The sequence below is a fragment of the Nuphar pumila genome, chromosome 3 (assembly GCF_984573655.1).
Source record: "Nuphar pumila chromosome 3, dmNupPumi1.hap1.1, whole genome shotgun sequence".
In the NCBI taxonomy this organism is placed as follows: domain Eukaryota; kingdom Viridiplantae; phylum Streptophyta; class Magnoliopsida; order Nymphaeales; family Nymphaeaceae; genus Nuphar; species Nuphar pumila.
The window spans coordinates 130,255,749-130,275,370 of record NC_143251.1 but is presented as its reverse complement, the minus strand read 5'-3'; the positions used below and the strand labels follow the sequence as shown (position 1 = coordinate 130,275,370).

At 39.1% G+C, this 19,622-nt stretch overlaps 1 protein-coding gene across 4 annotated transcripts; it reads left to right on the top strand.

Annotated features, from left to right (window-relative positions):
• Positions 1–2,633: 2,633 nt before the first annotated feature.
• On the top strand, positions 2,634–13,021 carry LOC149843815 (trihelix transcription factor ENAP2-like). Of its 4 annotated transcripts, XR_016431159.1 has the most exons (4): positions 2,634–4,030; positions 5,266–5,300; positions 8,888–8,993; positions 12,929–13,021. XR_016431159.1 is itself a non-coding variant. In XM_090001942.1 (3 exons), the coding sequence occupies exons 1-3, from the start codon at positions 3,202–3,204 to the stop codon at positions 8,903–8,905; spliced, it is 882 nt and encodes a 293-aa protein (XP_089858068.1). In that variant the 5' UTR covers positions 2,634–3,201; the 3' UTR covers positions 8,906–9,219. The 4 variants fall into 4 exon arrangements, 2 of the variants coding, with proteins under 2 accessions (XP_089858068.1, XP_089858069.1); XR_016431160.1 differs by lacking the exon at positions 5,266–5,300; XM_090001942.1 differs by lacking the exon at positions 12,929–13,021 and having other exon boundaries at positions 8,888–9,219.
• The last annotated feature ends 6,601 nt before the right edge of the window (positions 13,022–19,622 follow it).

The following is a 19,622-nucleotide window of genomic DNA, read 5'->3' as shown; positions in this document are numbered from 1 at the left end:
AAGCCAAGCTCAATTTCTTGCAAGTTAAACACTTCAACAATATTCATTATATGATATATATATAATATATATATATATATATATTATTAATTAACAACCCTATACAAGCCGAACTAAGATGAACATTGGTTGTTAACAAGCCTATTTCATGAGTTTGAACGAGTTCTTTATGGGTCAAATATGAGTCGAGCCACAAGCAGCTCATCTAGTTTCCCAACACTACCCACAAGCACCAACGAGCTTTCCCAAAGCCATTTGCTCAACATATGCAAATTTTTTATGGATCAGACCAAATTTTCACACTATCATCTTCGTTGGGAAAGGGCATGTTTTATCGATTTGTGTGGTTGATGCAGACACATTTACTAGAGGAGATTCAGGCAAAGAGTAGTGCTAGAAAACAAAGCGAACAGCTCATGACTAAGATAGATTTGGCTTCTGATGTGATTAGGTCATGTAAAATAAGTAGGGGTGTCAAGTGTCATCCGGTCGCTTTTACCCAGACCCGACCCGGACCAAACCTTATAGGATCCGGATATGGTGATAAATAATAAGACCCAATTAATAAGAACTGGGTCCAGACTCGAAAGTCCGATTAATACATGGATCTGGGTATAGCTTGTGAAATTTTATACCAGACCCAGGCCTGACCAGAGTTTAAATTAAGTCTCACAATTTTTTAATGTAAAACTGATAAAAATATTATTTTATTAGGTATGATCTGGGTCTTGCTCATGTAGTTCTTATTGGGTCTGAGTATGGTTTTTTTTAGTGGACCCATTTAGATCCAGATCTGAACCCGATATCATACACGTAATCAGGCCCAAATCTGGTTCTACCTGGGGTCCAAACCAAACCCGACCTGTTGTCACCCCTAAAAGTTAGTTGGACGAGTTGAGTCACAAGATGCTCTCGGGCTTGTCATGAGCTTGAGCCCAGCTAGACACTTCACATGCTAGAAACAGAGGTAAATCTAAATGATAAAGCTCATTGATCAACACCAACTGTGGCTCCACTTGTCTGGTAGGAGCAGCTAGTAGACGTCACCTTGTGTTGGGAAGTTGAAGGTTCAAAACCCAATGGCATAGTTGTGTAACTAGTAGTGGTCTGCCTAACCCAGCTTGCTTTTCAAAAAAAAAAAAAAGTTCATTCGTCAAACCTAGTCAAAGGCTAAAACTTTACAGCAGGCTGTTGGAAGTAACAGAGAGCAGATCAAGTCAGCGGTACATTTTTTTGCCATACTCGGGATGATAGACCTAGTCTCTATAACTAAACTGAACATACTTATGGTCGTTATCTCAATAGTGCTTTTTATCCGAAATATCAAATCCAGACTTAATTTGATAGTTTAGATTTTTATGAGATAAAAGAAATCATAGGGTGGTGGTGCATCATGATATCACATGGTAATACATACTCTTGTATGCATAGATGTAGCTATCAAATGTTAAATTTAACCACGTCAGTATTACTATGTGGAAGTAGGGGTGTGGGTTTACTCGGACCTGACCCGTAACAAACTCTATAGGGTCCGTGTATGATGATAAATAAGAAGACACGATTAAGGCCCGGGTCCAGATCCTAAGGTCCGATTAATACATGGATTTGGGTATAGTTTGTAAAATTTGATACCAGACCCAGGCATGACCCGAGTTTTGATTAAGACACAATTTTTTCAATGTGAAAATGATAAAAAATACTATTTTAACAGGTATGGCCTTAGTCTGGTTCGTGTAGTTCTTATTGGGTTCAGGTATGGTTTCTCTTTTGATGGGTCTAATTAGACCCGGTTTCGAATCCAATAGCATACCCTCGAAAATAAGGCCAGGGTATGGTTTCCACCTGTGTTGGAACCAAACCAGACCCGTTGACACACCAATGTGCAAGATTTGATTTCTAAAAAGGCAAGAAAATCAATGGCCTACAATCATAAAGATAAAGGTGGTTTAAAAATAAAAATAAAAAGAAAAATCTTGTTGAAGTGAACTTTAATACACAAAAGTAATAAAATAAAAACATTCTAAATAGGATTCAGAGGTTTGGTTTTTGCTTTTCATTCAAAGGATGACGACACCCAAAAAGAAAAGAGGTGGTGATGGGGCGTCCATGGCCCTTGGATAAGGCACCGCCGCCCCGACCCGATCTGCTTTTATTGCTTTTGTTTACTTACAGGAACCCCTTTTATGGTTGTCTCTCTTCGTCAATATTCCCTCATCATGGGGCTCAGTCAACTGGGCCAAGTTCGGTCTCTATACTCCGTTGACTACGACCAGTCTTGTGAGACGACCCATCTAAGGGGGTGGACAGAATGTTGTCAGTATCGGTGCGTATCCGCCTGTATCGGCCAATATGCATTGCATAGGCAGAAAAGCGATACGGCTTTATCCCTGAATCGGCTATTTTTAGTAAATGCAAAAAAAATACTAAAAATTAAATTTCTGTTATTATTTTGATAGTTTTGATACTTGTCACATTATGATTGACATGTAATATATTTTTATTATTTTTTTGGCCACGCCGATACTTCTGAATCGGTGGATCAACGATTCAGGGCCGATACCGATACTGTCAATATTGGTGGACACAGTGAGTGGGGTCAGACATAACTCCGTCTATTTCGAACAAAAGTGAGTGGGTCAAGCCAAGAGTCAAACCCTAGGCTGGGCTGGAGTCTAGTGGGTTCGAACCCCAAAACCTGAAAACCTAAACCAGGAGCCGGTCTCCAATTTCCCGTTTTATTCTTCAACCTAATCACCCACTCTCCCTTTATCTGACGTCATTAGCTGTTGTTTACGAAGGTAGTTTCGTCAATGTGACTCGCCGGAGTCGGTCAAACACATACGGCGATTCCGGTGGGTGGCTCGAGGGGGACGAGAGGTCCTGCGCCCCGGGACTCGTTCCGGCGGTGTGCGATCACGGCCGGAACGCGGCGATGCGCGGACCCTCCCCCCGGTATCCACGGCGTGTGACGCCAACGCTTCTACCCTCTCTCTCTCATCTCTTCTCTATCCCGCCGACGACGCGGCACACGTGCGAGAGGCCGAATGACCGGAGAGAAAGCGAGAGAGCGACGCTGCAACGTTACATCCAGCCACCGATAGGTCGGACTCCGGACACCTGAGGGCCCCCCCTCTGTCCCGTTTTTAATCCCCGGCCTCAGATTTGGATGCGCTAGGGAAGGCGATAGAGGCGGAGAGAGATATGGCGGAGGCGGCCGGAGGAACGCCAGGGAGCGGCAGGGCGCCGGCTGGACGGGAGGACTGCTGGAGCGAGGAGGCGACGCTGGCGCTGATCCAGGCGTGGGGCGACCGGTACATGGAGCTCAACAGGGGGAACCTGAAGCAGAAGCACTGGCAGGAGGTCGCCGAGGCGGTCAACGACCGTCCCGGCGGCGGCCGCGCCAGGAAGTCGGACGTCCAATGCAAGAACCGGATGGACACGCTCAAGAAGAAGTACAAGGTGGAGAGGGCTAGGGTTTCGGCCACGAACGGGGCGTTCGTGAGCAAGTGGCAGTACTACGGCCGGATCGACGACCTGATCGGGCCGGCCGCGGCTACGGCCGCCAAGGTGTCCCCGGCGCCGCCAGCGGGGAAGGCCGACCCGCCGATGGCCCTGCCGCTGCCCTACCGTGGGGCAACTGTTCCCGTGGTGGCGGTGAGGGCTGCGGCCGCGGCGGCAGCGGCGACCGGGAGGGAAAAGCGGCCCGCGGCGGCGGAGTACGTCTTCCGGCGGATCCCGGCGTCGGACGCTCAGTCTGGGTCGTCGAGGACGAAGACGAGCCTGGATAGCGCGGAAAGCTCGCGGGAGAGCCGAGGAAGGGGCGCCGGAGGGCTTCGGGAGCTCGCGAGGGCGATCATGAGGTTTGGCAAGATCTACGAGAAGGTGGAGGCCGCGAAGCAGAGGCAGATGATGGATCTGGAGAGGGAGAGGATGGAGTTCGTCAAGGGGTTGGAGTTCCAGAGAATGAAGCTCTTCATGGAGTCGCAGATCGAGCTCGCGAAGATGAAGAGGGCAAGGCGTGAGAGCGCAGGTGAAAATCCCCCCCCCCCCCCTTTATTAATGGGAATTTTCTAATTTTAACATGGTGACGAATGACAATGACCATCATCTTTATGGGCGTTATCATCAAAGTTTTTGATTGATTTTGTTGTGCTTAGTTAGAAATAAATTTAATTCAAGTGATTTGGCGGTGGCTGATGAACTGTGATTTGGAGGATGGATTAAGAAAAGGGGAAATTTTACCAATTGGTTGCCTTCCTTACCTTATAAATTCTTGCTGATATGTGTGTGTAGAGAAAGAGAGAGAGTCATCTTTGGATTGAACCATTTATTAGACGCGATACCTAAGTTTAGATTTTGGTTTGGATGGGTGGTAAATCATCTCTTGAAGATCTTAGAACGAGGAAGCTTTTTTTTTGTCGTTTGAATATGATAGTTCGAACTGCTGATTATCAAAAGGTTTTGTCATCGTTCCTTTTGTTGTCCGGGTGCGGTATCAGGTTGAGATTAATGATGATAGCCATTACTAATTTCTGTTTCCAGTCAAATGTATTTGTGATATGTTTTCTGACATTTTGTTATTTTTCTTTTACTGTTCATTTCCTTCCAGAGAGAGAGAGAGAGAGTTTTGGATATATATATTCCATGATACTTTCAAAAGCTCATACATTTCTATGAAAAGTGCAATATTTTAAAATACAGCATATTTTTAAAAATTATGTTTTTATCGTGTTATTGATGCAACAAAGGCACTTTTTATGTTTTTTACATTTTCTATATTTTATTTATAGTTTTGCATTCTGATTTTTTATGCCAATATTTTTTCAAGTTTTTCTCAAAGGTTTAATATCTCAAAAGATTTGTGACACTGTTCGCATGCAACATTCTAGGCATTGGACTTCAACGAGACTTTTGTATCACAGATAAGTCTTAAAAGTTCTACTTGTGATTCTGCTTTAGTATGGCTAATTAGTTCTGGTGTGATTTGTGATGTGAAGAACAAGTGAAAACAAGAAATATTCCTAAAATAGGACGAGAGTGATGGCTAGTAACTTAACTACCGCATGCCTGGTCTTCAAAAGTCTGTTTTGAGCACATTATGGTTAGCAGACATCGCCAACAGGGGTTTGTGCTCTTCCAATTGATGGACAAGTTTGTAGACGATTGCATGTCTTGAGACTGAAAAATGATTTGTTTCTCAATTGTGTTGCTGCCATCTTGTTCATGTTTTGTTACTGAAACACGTCTTAATATTGTTGATCACAGATGTCACAAGGCAGATTTATTCATCAAGCAGCGAGGTTTGAGATATTCTACAGTTTTAGCCAGTGTAGCCTTTTGTTTCACAATTTATTAGATTCAGCATTCGATGTTATGTGATCTTTGGCAATTGATGTCAGTCCAATGGGTCTGGTGGATGCATTCTGGATGACTCAAAATGATGCCATTCTTATCTTTGGTTCAAGCTTTTGTTCTCTTGGAATATCCCTTCATTGTCATGAAATGAGGAAATGAGAAAGTCGATTAGCCAGCCATATAGTGGGTCAAGTTGAACTAAACCACCAAATTGTGTTCTAATATGGACTAGAATGAAACAGCCTTCTGTTATTCAATATCGCTAATCCTTCCACTTGTTAAATAAGAAAATCTGCTACTCATACTTTCTAAGAGTTGTGATGTTTAAATACCAGTAGGATGGTAGGGATGGAGGAGGGTTTTTTTTTTATAACTCAAAGAAACTAATCCTGGCAAGACCTGGTCACACTGGCTCAGCCTGCCATACCTACGGTTGTCATAGCAGTGGCGTAAAACTCCATGGCTAGGACCCCCGCCCCCAAATACTCTTAAATACTCAAAAAGAGATGGTTGGCTCCTATGATTTTGCTGATTTTGGTTGCAATAGTTTCTTTTTTTTCTCTTTTTAGATTTTTGGTGGTTAATTAGGAAAAGGGAGCATGACATCTGTCCTGCAGCCACTATTCATTCATATTGTTGCATGAGTTCCTCCTCTCACATTACTCTAAGCAGTTTAACTGTTTTCCTTGTCTGACATTACTCTCAGCAGTTTAACTGTTTTCCTTGTTTCTTTATTTCAACCATGTGTGTTATTAGTAATGTTCACATCACAATATCACATGTTCAATTGAATTCCAAAGCCACTTCTCTGATGATTTAGAAGGATGTTTGTCTCAAGGTTTGCTGCTATGAGCTCCCCCATAACCACCAAGCATTGTTTTCTCTTGTAAAATTGATGTTTTTGGCAGATCAGGTTTGACATTAAATGACAGCAATTTCAATGCTTGCTAGATTCATACTTCTCATTTCCGGGTTGTCATGGGTCTTCTGCATTATTCCATGGGCATGCTATAGATGGCTTAACATCGAGATTTTATTGCACAAGGCAGTATAGATCTTTACTGAAAGCTAAATTTTTTTTGTGGTGTTTCTCTTTTCAAAAGAATGCAACTGATTTCTGTTGAAAACAAATGTGGTTTTCTGTGTGGAGGTTGACAATTAATGAGGATGTGTTTCACAACTTCTGTCATTTATTTTGCATTTTTTTCATGTAGAATGGGGAAACCACCCCCAGCATCAGAGACCTAGTTGTGATACTTATGGTTGCTTTTCAGACAGTGTAAACCAGTGGAGCACCCCTTGCCCCCAGGGAGTCGCCTTGCTTCGTCACGAGCAAGATGCATAATGCCTTTACCCATTTTTATATGCAAGGGGCTGACGTCCATGAGAATGGAATCCTGACCACCCGCCTAGCAGCCAAGGCCCCCCTCCCACTGCACCAAACCCTTTGGGGCTTGTCATTTATTTTGTTTAGAAGTTGTCATTTCATTGAGCATGAGAAGAACTAGCAATTTCATATGCAAATTCATGTGTTCAATATGTCTCTTCGTATTCAAGGACTCTTCAAATTAATTTTATGAGAAATCAGTTTTGACACACCTAATGATATATATCAACAATGTGGTTGTTTCTCTATATTTCATGTAATGCTTCCGAGGATAATAGAGGGGTGATTATAATTCTTCAGACTAATCACATAATTAAGGAGAAGCAAGTACAGAAAGTGTAAGATACTATGTTGCAACAAGAGGACTCCCTAGTGATTCAAGAAAAAACAAGGAAATTTTGTGTTGGCTGATGCAGATTTTAGTTTTCGAGTCACCTAAATTCATGAACTTTCTTTCAAAGTGTTCCATTCATGTAAATTATGCTGATCAAAGGTCTTTAATTAATTAAAATATGTAGTTGTTTCCTAATGAAAACAAATAGTAAGATAGCCTAAATGTTCACACTGTTCTATGCCTATTTGTTTATTCTATAGCTTATCTTCAATCAGTCAGTGATTTGATTCTTGAAACACTGAAATCTTGCAATGCGATGAAAAGAAAAGTTGAACCCTTGTAAAGAACCTTTGCGGAAGTGCGACGTTTTGTACATTTTAAATTTTTTGTGCCATCCCTGATAATCCCAATAAGCACCTCAATTATCCTCATGGGTGATTAATGATTCGGGCTATTGAACAATCATTAAAGAATCTCTCCATTTTTTGCTCTTCCCTGCATTCACATGCATGACTGAAAAGTAATTTGGCAGTTCTTTCTCAAAAATAAAGAAAGGAAACAAAATATTTCCTTGGCTTGCCACCTTTTTTTTTTCTGCTGGATCCATGTAAATTTGACCAATCAAGGGTTGTTCATAAGATTTGTTTAGACAACACTACTTCCTTGTGTCTTTACTTTCTAGGTTGTATAAACCAAGTTTGTCTCCTGAAAATCATGTTTTATGACAGTTCCATTGTACAACATAATGTAACGCTGTTTCCCTGTGACTGACTTGTTTCCTGCTTTTTTAAATCTGTTATCAACTTTATGAGAAAGCTGGCTGCTTCTGAGTGGCATAGATCCAGCACAGGTTACATAAGAACTTCTCAAACTTTTTGAGTCACACAAAGTTGAGAACACCAAACTGGCTGAGTTGCAAGATGATCTGTGCTTACAGGTCCATTTTGGGTTATCTTTCAAGTTGGTCTGTTTTGGTGATGTTGTTAGTGTTGTGGAGGGCCAGACTAGGAGCATTCATCTCTTGCAAAGTTGATGCAGTTCTTCGAGCCATCCCAGACTTGAGAGGTTGTGAACCTTTGATACATGTTGGGTCAAGTGGTCTTTTATTTGAAGCAGATGGCTTTCCTACTTTCAGACCCCTTCCTATTTGAAATTGCTAGCTTGGAAACTCCTGTTGAAGGGTCTACATGTGCTGCTGGCTACCATTGTTGTCATTAATGTCATTCATTTTGTATGGATGACATGCTAATATGTTATCTATGGTTCTGACCTCGTTTGAATAGCATAATAGCATGTCCAAGGTGTTCTGCTTTATGGATTAGTTGGACAATATCTTCCTTCTGTTTTAAGCAAAAAATATGATAGGTTTTGCTTTACATAGATCTAAGCTTCAATCTATTTACTATTTTCTTGTAGTAAAGTTTACTCCAGCATGATATGTTGGGCTATTTTTAAACCATCCTAATCTTCATGAGTTATGAGATTTTGTTTTTTCACCATCTCGAAAATTGAATTTTATCATATATTAGATATGACTGAACCTACTAACATAGTAAATAAGCCATGATGGATACATCTGTATGGTTAGATCAAACATTGTGGTTAAATTCACGGAAACAAGACCATGACCATATATTGTCCCATAAATATGATACATATTACTGATTGTAGCCGTTTTTTCTCAAAAGAAATTGTGCCTTGTCATGTTCCTAATGTGATGTGTGAACGATGAATTAGTTACAATTTAAAGTGTTATTCTCTGTTTTTTAAAGGTGAGATTTTAATATCCACTGCTATATTTTCCATTGCAGAGAGTTACTTATAGCTAGCTATACCGAAGGTGTTTTTGCGTCACTTCATTGACTTCAGCCGGCCACAGTCTGCTTTGGGAAATAATCACGGCGGATTTGCATGGTTGTAAGTTGCAACTCTTGTTTCAAGAAATAATCTGAGTTAAATGTTTCTAGTGCATGTAGTACAGTTTTCTTATGATTTGTATATTATCAAATTATTTATACAACATGCTGAATCACGTTTATGTTCTCTGTATTAAGGTAAACTTCTGAGTTGCTAGGACAGTTGAATGTTTCTTTTCAAACATCTGCTGAAACATAAATACCAAGAGAGTTGAGCTGTTTCTTTCTGTGCTCCCTGTTTATATATATATTAATAGTTTTCCCTATAGGGGCATTTTTCTCTTTTTACATGTAGTAATATATATAACTTTTTCTTATTTTTCTTTCTTTTTCCTTTTTTAATTTATCTTTCTCCTTGCATTGGGGCCCCACTCCATAGAGTCGATGTGGCCTCAACGGTCATAAATATGACCGTTGAGAGCTCCTCAACGACTATATGAAGAGAAGCTCCCAATAGTCTCCCCCCTCTACTTTTTGTATATAAATAGGGGAGTGATCCCCCTATATTATTTATTTCTTTTTCATCTCTTTTCAATAATATTTCTTTTTTATTAGCTTTTGGCATTGTCCCTTAATGGACTTTCTGTTTGTGCACCTGTGTGCTTGTCTATCTTCTTTGTAATCGTCCATTCTTGGACTTACATGTGCTTTTGCACTTTGTTATCTGTATTATTTGTAACTCTGCATAGTTCATTACATGGTATTAGAGCTCATTGGGTTTTATTGATCTTGAAAGTATTACTTGTGGTGATTGAAGATCGTGACCAAGGTGTTATCACTTTCTTCGTTTTTATCTATCTCTTTTTATCATGGAGCATGAAACAAGAGTGAAGCTCTCCTTCAAATTTAATGGATCCAACTACTTGATGTGGATGTCGACAATGAAAAATCATTTTAGAAGACAAAAAATTTGGAGCTTTGTGATGGAACTTTCTCTTAAACCATCATTAAAACTCACCAAGGTTGAACGAGGTGTTGAAAAAGCTCTTGTTGAAGATGATCGTGTTAAAGCCATCAATGAACATCAAATAAAGGTAGAGAATTAAGAAATTAATCATGCCAAAATTTTGGCATGGTTTATGAACAATGTTGACATAAAAATATGTATCAACATTGCTAAATTTAGAAGAGCAAATGAAGCCTAACTCTTTTTTAAGGGTATGTATACTAAAAAGGATCTTGTTAGACAATGTTTTTGTCAAGGCAAAATTAGATCCACTAAGCATGTGTCTCTGGGATTATTTTAGCATTTTGTCCTCTCTTTGGGATGGATTAACACTTCTTAAGCATGAATGGGTAGCTCCCGAAGATGTTGAGATTAAAAGAGAGCAAATTGATAAGGAACACTTTTTTTAATTCTTTCATAGTTTAAGACTGGAATTTGAACACGTGAGGTCCTCTCTTCTTTATAGAGTCAAAGTTATGCCTCTTGAAGATACTCTTGCTGAAGTATGTCAAGAAGAAACTCGTCTTAGCATGACCAATAAGAATGATGATGTTTTGGCCATTACTAGACCAAGTTCCAATATAAAAACCTATAAGCCACCCCACTTTGTAAAACAAAATAGCTATAGTAATGGGTCCAACTATAATAGTGGATATATGAAGGGTGTTATTTGCCATCATTGTAATGAACTGCAACATATTAGACCGGTATGTCCAAAGTTTAAAGGTAAAATTGCTTTCATTGGAGAAATCACACCTAAGAAAGAAGAAGCAAACAAAAATAGAGAAGATATTAAAGACACACTTAACCAAATATTGGAGGCACTTCAACAATTTCTCAAATCATCCTCTACTTTGAGTGTCGCCATTGCATTTTTTTTATTTCCTCCAAGTGTGTGGATTCTTGATTTGGGTGCTTCCTTTCATATAACACCTCATAAGAATGTTCTTTTTCAAAGTTTGCACTAATCATACTTTATCTTATGTTTTAACGGCCTGGTGAAACTTCTTTGAAAATAGAAAGTATTGGAACACTTGACTCAAAGAGCTCTCAAAAATTTCTTGTTCTAAAAATAAGGGTGGTTCCAAAATTAAATTAATTTTTTTTTTGTCTCTCAAATTTTCGATATGATTGCAAAAAAAAATTCTCACTTAAAGATTGCACCATGCAGGATCTCCAGTTAAATAAGTTGATTGGGTAAGGCCGTAGAAGAGGCGATTTTTTCTTTATAAATTTTGTGTTCCTTCCACCCAAGTCCTTTTGTAATTTTGTAAATGACAAAAGTGTTGATACTTGGCATATGAGACTTGGGCATCCTAGTTTTTCAAAGATGTCTCTCTTTCTTTTTTAAAATATATGTAATAAAAAAGATATATCTCTTAAAGATTGTATTTTTTGAAAAAATGAAAGTCATTATCTTTCCTCAAAGAACTTTTATTTCTTCACGGCCTTTTGAATTAGTACATTTGGATGTATGCGGTCATTCACCTATCATATCAAAAGGAGGTTACGCTTATTATGTTATTTTTGTTGATGATTTTACTATATATACATGAATTTATTTTCTAAATCATAAATTCGATGTGTCCTTTTTTAAGAAATTTCATATAATGGTTAAAAATCTTGTCTTACAACTCCGCAACAAATTGGGTTATTGAAAAGAAGGCATAAACATATAATAGAAATCATTAGGACTCTTTTAATTTTAAGGGATATTCCAAAAAAAATTGGGACGAAGCCATTCTAACCTCAACATACTTAATTAATAGAACTCTTATGTCTTCATTATAAAATGTTTTTCGATTTGAAAAGCTTTTTAAAATTACTCAATTTTAAAAGACTAAGAATCTTTAGTTGTAAGTGTTATTTCTTACTCATAAAAATGATAAACTATCATCAAAAGCCATTGAATGTGTTTTCTTGGGATATGGAGAAAATAAAAATGGATATTAATGTTTTGATCTAATAAATAATAAACTCTATGTTTTAAAAGATGTCACTTTTCTTGAAAATAAAATTCTCAAACTTTAGAACATGTTTAATAACTCTTCACTCTTATTATAAACCATCTCATTGTAATGATGCCAAACAATACCTTTGCAATGAAATTTAAACTTAATGCTTTTAAAAAAAACAACACATGGGAAATAGTTGATCTTCCGTTAGCCAAGAAACCTATAGGATGTAGATGGGTGTTTAAAATCAAAACCAAAAGTAACAGATCGTTAGAGAGATATAAAGTAAGGTTAGTTGCCAAAGTGTATGCTCAAGAATATGGAATAGATTAAGATGAAACTTTTTCTCGAGTAGTAAGAATGATTAGTGTTCGAGTTCTCGTTGTCATTGTCTCTATTAAAAAATGATGTACTTTTCAATTAGATGTTAAAAATACATTTTTAAATTGAGAACTTTGTCAGAAAATTTACATAGAACTTTTTTCATGGGTTAGTTTAAATAAAAAAATTTAAAACTTAAAAAGGCTTTGTATGACCTTAAACAAGCTCTTAAGGTTTGGTATGATAAATTTAGTAATGTTTTGATTAATTTAAGATTTATCTCTTGTTATACTGACACTGCTCTCTTTGTCAAGAAAACAAGTATTACAATTGTGATTCTTCTTCTATATATTGATGATATGATCATCATAAAAAAATGATAAATAAAGTGTTATTGAAATTAAATCAATTTTAAAGAAAACTTTTTATGTCTGACTTGTGTTTCTTGAGATACTTTTTAGGAATTAAGTTGCCTACTCTTTTAGAGGATATATTCTTTCTCAAATGAAATTAGTTGCTGACATATGTGATAGGTCAGGTAAATGCTAAATTAAGACTCGAGGATGGTGTTATTGAAATTAAATCAATTTTAAAGAAAACTTTTGATATGTCTGACTTGAGTTTCTTGAGATACTTCTTAGAAATTGAAGTTGCCTACTCTCCTAAAGGATATATTTTCTCTCAAATGAAATTAGTTGTTGGTATATGTGCTAGGTCAGGAGTTTTAGATGAAAAGAAGGTGGAGACCCCAGAAGTTATAAATGTTAAATTAAGGCTCAAAGATGATGTATTGCTTGAAGATCCTACTTCATGTCATCAATTAATTGGATCTTTCAGTTACCTCTCCATCACTCGACCTGATATCGCTCATATAGTAAGTCAGTTCCAACATGGCCCTACTATAGTGCCCATGACGGCAGTTTTGAGAATTGTGTGATACATTAAAAACATCATTTTGAAAGGAGTTTTCTTATCCTATTCATCATCTTTAGATTTAACTGCTTATAGTGATGTTGACTGGGTTGTAACCCAAATGATAGAATCTCAACTACTTGTTTTTGTATTTTTTTTAAGAGATTCTTTGATTTCTTGGAGGTGTAAGAAACAACAAACATATCATTATTCTCAACTGAAATCAAATAACGTGCAATGACTACAACGATAATGGAGCTTGTGTGGCTTAAAAGTCTTCTCAGTGGTATGGGAATCATCATCTCAACACCATCGAAGATGTGCTGTGACAATAAGAGTGTAATTTACATTGCAATCCATCACACATTCCATGAGTGCACAAACATATTGAGATGGATTGTCACTAAGTTTGTGATGAATATTTGAGAGAAACTATTACGTTGTCGTATGTTACATCAGAGTATCTGTTGGCCAATTTCTTCACCAAAGTTTTTCTTGTTCCTCGATTTTTCTTTTTTCCTTAACAAACTTTTGGTTTTTTCTCTGTTAAGTTTTGCAGAGTGTTATATATATATTTTAATAGTTTGCTCGATAGGGGGCATTTTTGTTTTTTTACATGCAATAATAGTCATTTATTAAAAACAACTATTTTTCTACTTTTTTTTTATCTTTTTTCTTGCATTGGGGCCCCACTTCATAGAGTCGTTGGGATCTCCCCAATGACTCTATGAAGGGGTGCTCCCAATGGTCTCCCTCTACTTTTTGTATATAAATAGGGGAGTGATCTTCCTATATAATTCATTCCTTTCTCATTTCTTTTCAATAATATTTTCTTTTTATTAGCTTTTGTCATTGTTCCTTAGTTGACTTTTTGTTTGTGCTCTGGTGTGTTTATCTATTTTCTTTGTAATTGTCTATTTTTGGACTTATATGTGCTTTTGCACTTTGTTATTTGTAATTCCACATACTTCGTTACACTCCCTACCTTTAGATGAGGCTACGTAACTCCACACTGCATCTTACAATTGCTGCACTTTTTTTTCCATATTTTGCCTGGGGAAACCAGTCCAGGACAAGAGACAGCATCGTCATCCCAGCAGCATAAAACTCCAGGGCTAGGTCCCTTACCCCTAGGGCTATGCTAGGGGTAGCACCTGCGAGAGTCGGACCCCAACTGCCCGTCTGACAGTCGTGGCCCGCTCCAACTACACTAACCCCTTTGGGGTTATAACTGCTGACACTTGATACAGAATAGTTGTGAATATCTCTCTCTCGTGATTGTTCTTTTTTCTCCTTCAGAGTTAAATTTTTTATTTTTATGTTCCCTTTTAGGGATGTAAACAGTTCATATTTGGATTGGATGTGGCCAATATCATATTCGACTAGTCAGGTGTTGGCTAAATGGATTTAGATTCCGATAGTAAAAAGCTCATACCATATCCATTTTTTTTACATGTAAATGGATTCGGATAGTCACAAAAAAAATCAAAACCATATCAGCATCCGATTATAATCAGATATGGTTTTCACTTGCTAAAGGGCCGGGCTTTGGCCCGGTTTTTAACAGGCTCTGGTTTGAAGAGCAGCCCATTGGCCTAAATGTAAAGGGGGGCAGTTCAACCCAAACCCAAATAATTAGTGCAACTAATTAAGTAAATAATAAATAATTAACAAGTTCCCATGTACCCAACTAATTATCTTTTTAGTTTTCATAAAATCAGTGCTACTAATTTGGTAAATAATAATGGTTAAGTTACTATGCAATTAATTAATTTTTTTATTTTATACTATTAAAAAATAATAAATTACTTAGGCCCATCGGACAGTAGCTCGTAGGCCAACCCGAACCCAGCTCACGTATATAATGGGCCGGTTTTGGCCTAGCTAACGGGCTCAAGCCTAAAACTTTGACCCAAACCCTGCCCATGGTGGGCTGGGACGGCTTGGCCCATCGGGCAGCCCAGCCCCGTTGCCCACCCCTACGTAACAGGGAGGAACGCTTTAAAGTGCTCTGAAATTCCTATTGTACCAGTGTTCATTAAAACTACTTGAATGCCCTTCTAAACACCTACACTTATTACATCTTATAAACATACCTCCACCTATTTTTGGATTAGGGTAATTTGTCCTAATTTGCATCGGATCCATGATAAATATATTTAGGTTTATTTAGTTCTGGATGGATCCAAATTATGATTATAGTTGAATTAGAAAAGTTTTAGTATGTATCTTTTTTAGCAAATACCATATCATAGTGTCCAATTTTCTAACTGAATTTAAAATTTTATTGAGACACCTGAGTCGGGTATGGGTCTAAAACTAGAACCAAACTTCAAAAAACAAATGTGAAAGTAGATCTGACCCATATTTTCATACTGGACAGCATATATACAAATTTGGACTAGATAGTTAATCGTATTGATTCGGGCTTGTTCAGATCCATGTTAGAACTGGATAAGTATTAAAGTTGAGTTTGGTAATTTTTGGGTCCAATAAGACCTTTTTTTCTTTTTACTTGAATTAATAGGTCTATTGTGAGATGAGATCCAAAACTGGATTTGACATTTTTTGTATATGTGCAAGTTTGGGTCAGATCTAAGGATGTCAAAGGCTGGGCATTACCCAATCAATGAAAGTCTTACCCGTTGACACTCTAATCAGATCAATAACAAATATATTATTAGTTAATGAAAAGGAAAAGGAAAAGGAAAAGGAAAAGGGGAGAAGGATATTTTTCACATTTTAAATCTTTAACTTATGTTAATTAGGTGTGGGTAATGATAGGTTAGATCAGGTCTTTATTTGACCATTGTCAGAAAAATGGAGGTCCATGTCAGGAATTTTAGAACATATGGTACCTGACATGGAATTTCAGGCAAAAGGTGGGTCTGTATCAGGAAGTTACCCTAATTACAAATATCAGCGCATGCGATAGTTTAAAAAAAAACAGCATTTTTATCACCATATATGCAGGAAAGAATAATATGGCAATAAAGAAATACTGATATTGCAATAAAATCGTAATATTTTTAAAATATCACTTATTTTTATAGTATCATGTTTTGATACTTATTTAATTTTTACATTTATATTTCCTTTATGTTTTATGTATTTTTTAAGCTTTTGAGATTCATATATTTACTATATTTTCTCCGTAAACAAAATTTTATTTTATCACAAGTTGATTAAACACCTACTTTTTCATTTTTACTCGGAGAAACAGCCTGCAGGTGCAGAGACCTAGTCGCGCTGGCTCTGTCTGTACAGTTGTTGTCTTGTCAGTGTAAAACTTTGAGGGCTTACCCCTCGACCCCAGAGAGTCCCAAGGTTTGGCTTAGGCAGTGGGGGTGATTCCCATGGGATTTGAGCCTATACTGCCAGTCAAACGGTCTAGGCCCCATCCCACAAAGCCATGTTAGTTATGTTAACATCATTATTAAGGTGTTTTGATATTGGGAAAGCCCAAATGCGCACACATACACCAGAACCATATGATTGATAGATTTATAAATTTTTGTGGAGGGGAAATGGTTTAAGTACTTTAATAATCTTAGATTATCTTCTGAGATGGATTTCATGAATTAATAATATTTATGTATTTAGTAGGTAATGAACTACGTATTCATAATGACACTTGCCCCAAAGGGTTTTGTCATAGTGGGATGTGGCCTAGGTAGTTTAGGTTCAAATCTCATGGGCGTCATCCTTTGCAAAAGCCAAAGCCTGATTACTCCCTGATGGCAAAACGTAAGCCTACAGAGTTTTACGCTGCCAGTAGGGATGGCAGTCGACCGGAGGAAAGTGGGGCCCCGCCCCGCCTCGCCCCGTTTGGATCGGGGATGAAGGGTATGAAACGGGGATGGAGGCGGGGACGAAGGTTAAAATCCATCCCCGTTCCGGGATGGAGGCGAGGATGGACGTACACTTTTCCCTGCCCCGACCAGTCCCTACCACGATTCCCGCCCCGACCTGTCCCCATCACTTTTCCCCGCAATATCCTCGTCCCGCCCCGCCTCATCCCCGTTTGAACCGGGGATGGAGGACATGAAAAGGGGATGAAGGCGGGGGTGGAGGTTAAAATCCATCCCCGCCGGGGATGGAGGTTCTAATCTTGAGGCGGGGCGAGGGTGGAGACCTTGTCCCCCGCCCCACTGCCATGACAATTATTGTAAGTACATTAGACAGAGCCAGCGCGCCTATCTCTTATCCTCGGGGCGGTTTCTACGTGTAAATATAAAAATATATATTTAATATGACTATATCTCTTATCCTCTGCATGATATATAGTCAAACCTAATAATAGTTACAATCTAATTTCATCAAGATCATGCATAATCAACGGCATAAAGACAAGAAGTAGTCCTGCATCATAAATATGTCTGGTAAAGCCTTACTTCAAAGCCAATTTCTTCATAGTAGGTGGCAATAGGGTCGGGTTGGCGGGTTGGCGGGTCAGCATACCTCAACCCGAACCCGACCCGTTTATTAAACGGGACGGCTGTGGCAAACACGAACCCGACCCATTTAATAAATGGGTAACCCGACACGACCCGCCAACCCATTTAATAAATGGGTTGGGTCGGGTAAACGGGTTTTTAGGTTCGCGGGTCAGGTTGGCGGGTCGGGTTGGCGGGTCGGGCAAACGGGTTGACAGGTTGGGTTGGCGGGTTGGCCCACCCGCCTAACCCATTTATTAAACGGGTCAGCCGGGTTGGCGGGTTGGCATACCCCCAACCCGAACCCGACCTGTTTAATAAACGGGTTACGCGGGTCGACCCGTTTATTAAACGGGTTGGCTTAAGCCCAACCCGAACCCGCCTAAGAGGCGGGTTGGCGGGTCGTGTCAGAAATTGCCACCCCTACTTCATAGTACTGTAATTAATGCCCAAAGGATGTGCCAACAATTTAATCTTATCACTGAGCTTTCCTAGGCAATATTGGTTGTTGATAAGGGCTCTCAATGGGTCGGGTTTGTCCAGATACCCAACTCAATTCCAAACCAGATACCGGCGGGCATTTTTTTTTTTGAAAGGCAGGCTAGGGTTAGGCAGAGTCCTACCAGATATCTCTTAAGCCCCATGTGGCAGAGGGATTCGAACCTGGGCCTTCAGCTTGGCACAGGACCCGATACCACCTCGGTGTACGGGCATAAAAATTGACAACCTGAATGTGACCAAAGTAACATGTGGGTCACCAACACGGGGGCTCCGCTTGTCTGGCAGGAGCAGTTAGTGCACGTCACCTTGTGTTGGGACATTGCAAGTTCGAATCCCAATGGTATAGTTGTAGAACTGGTAGGCGTCTGCCTAACCCCAGCTTTCTCTGTCGAAAAAAAAAAGTAACATGTGGGTCAGGTATGAGCTAGAATTTTTGCCGGATATCTGATTCAACTCCACTCACTTCAGTGTTTTCATATATATTTTTATGTATATGCCCTTTTAAGTTATCGGGTTGGGTTTGAGATTCTATATTTTCACCCCCCCATAACCCGAACCGGAATGTGTCTTTTGGGTGGATTTGGGTTTTCTTTTTCGATTAATTACTCATAGAAACCCCATTTGGGATCAAAGACCCAGTCGCGCTGACTCACCATACCTATAGTCATTGTTTCATAGGCATCAAACTCTGAGGCTAGGACTTTTGCCTCCAGGGCCTATGTTTGACATCGGCTTGTGTAAGAGGGTGACTGCTGCAGGAATCGAACCTTGACCACCCATCTGACAGCCAAAGCCCAACCCCATTACTTGACCTGTTGACAGCCCTAGACCTAGACCCATATTGAAGGCCAAACCTACATTGGCTTATGCTAAACCATTTACTATAAGCACTATGCCTTAGTTAAGTTCTCTGACCTTTTCAAGAGTAGTTGCCCAGGCAGGGAAGATTTGGTCTTACTTAGACTCCTCTAAGACAGTTTTGAATCTTGACTTTGGCAAGGCTATCTCGGTCAAAGACCTTGGGTGGTGCAGTGAGGACGCAACTCGCTGACTGTGCCCATCTTGACTTTGACCAAGATTGCATTTTACAGTACAAGGTTCAGCAAGTGTTCATGTCACAGATCCCATTAGGATTCATAGAGTTTACAAGAGACCCACGCTTTGGATGAGTCAGTGTTGAAACTTCAACTCAAAGGAACCAATCTAGGTGGTCAAGGTTCACTGCTGGGTTCACCATCTTCGGATGGTTGTGCTCGAGGCTTCCATTTGATCTGGTTCATGGCCCCATACAATTGTTGCTGGCCCTGTCAAAGGGTTGAGTTCGACTTACCTTGTCCATGATAGGTTAATATTTTGGATTATACCAGGTTGGATATATTTAGATAACAACCTGCATCCACTTGTACATGGGGCCTGGACCAGGTTGGTCCCTGGTCAAGGCAGTAAGAAGCTAGGCCCAAATCCAGATACTAACCAGACCCGGCGTCTTTTTACGTATACGACCAATTTTTGCATCACAGATTGCCAAGGTTTGGGTCAATGCCACAAATCTCATTTTT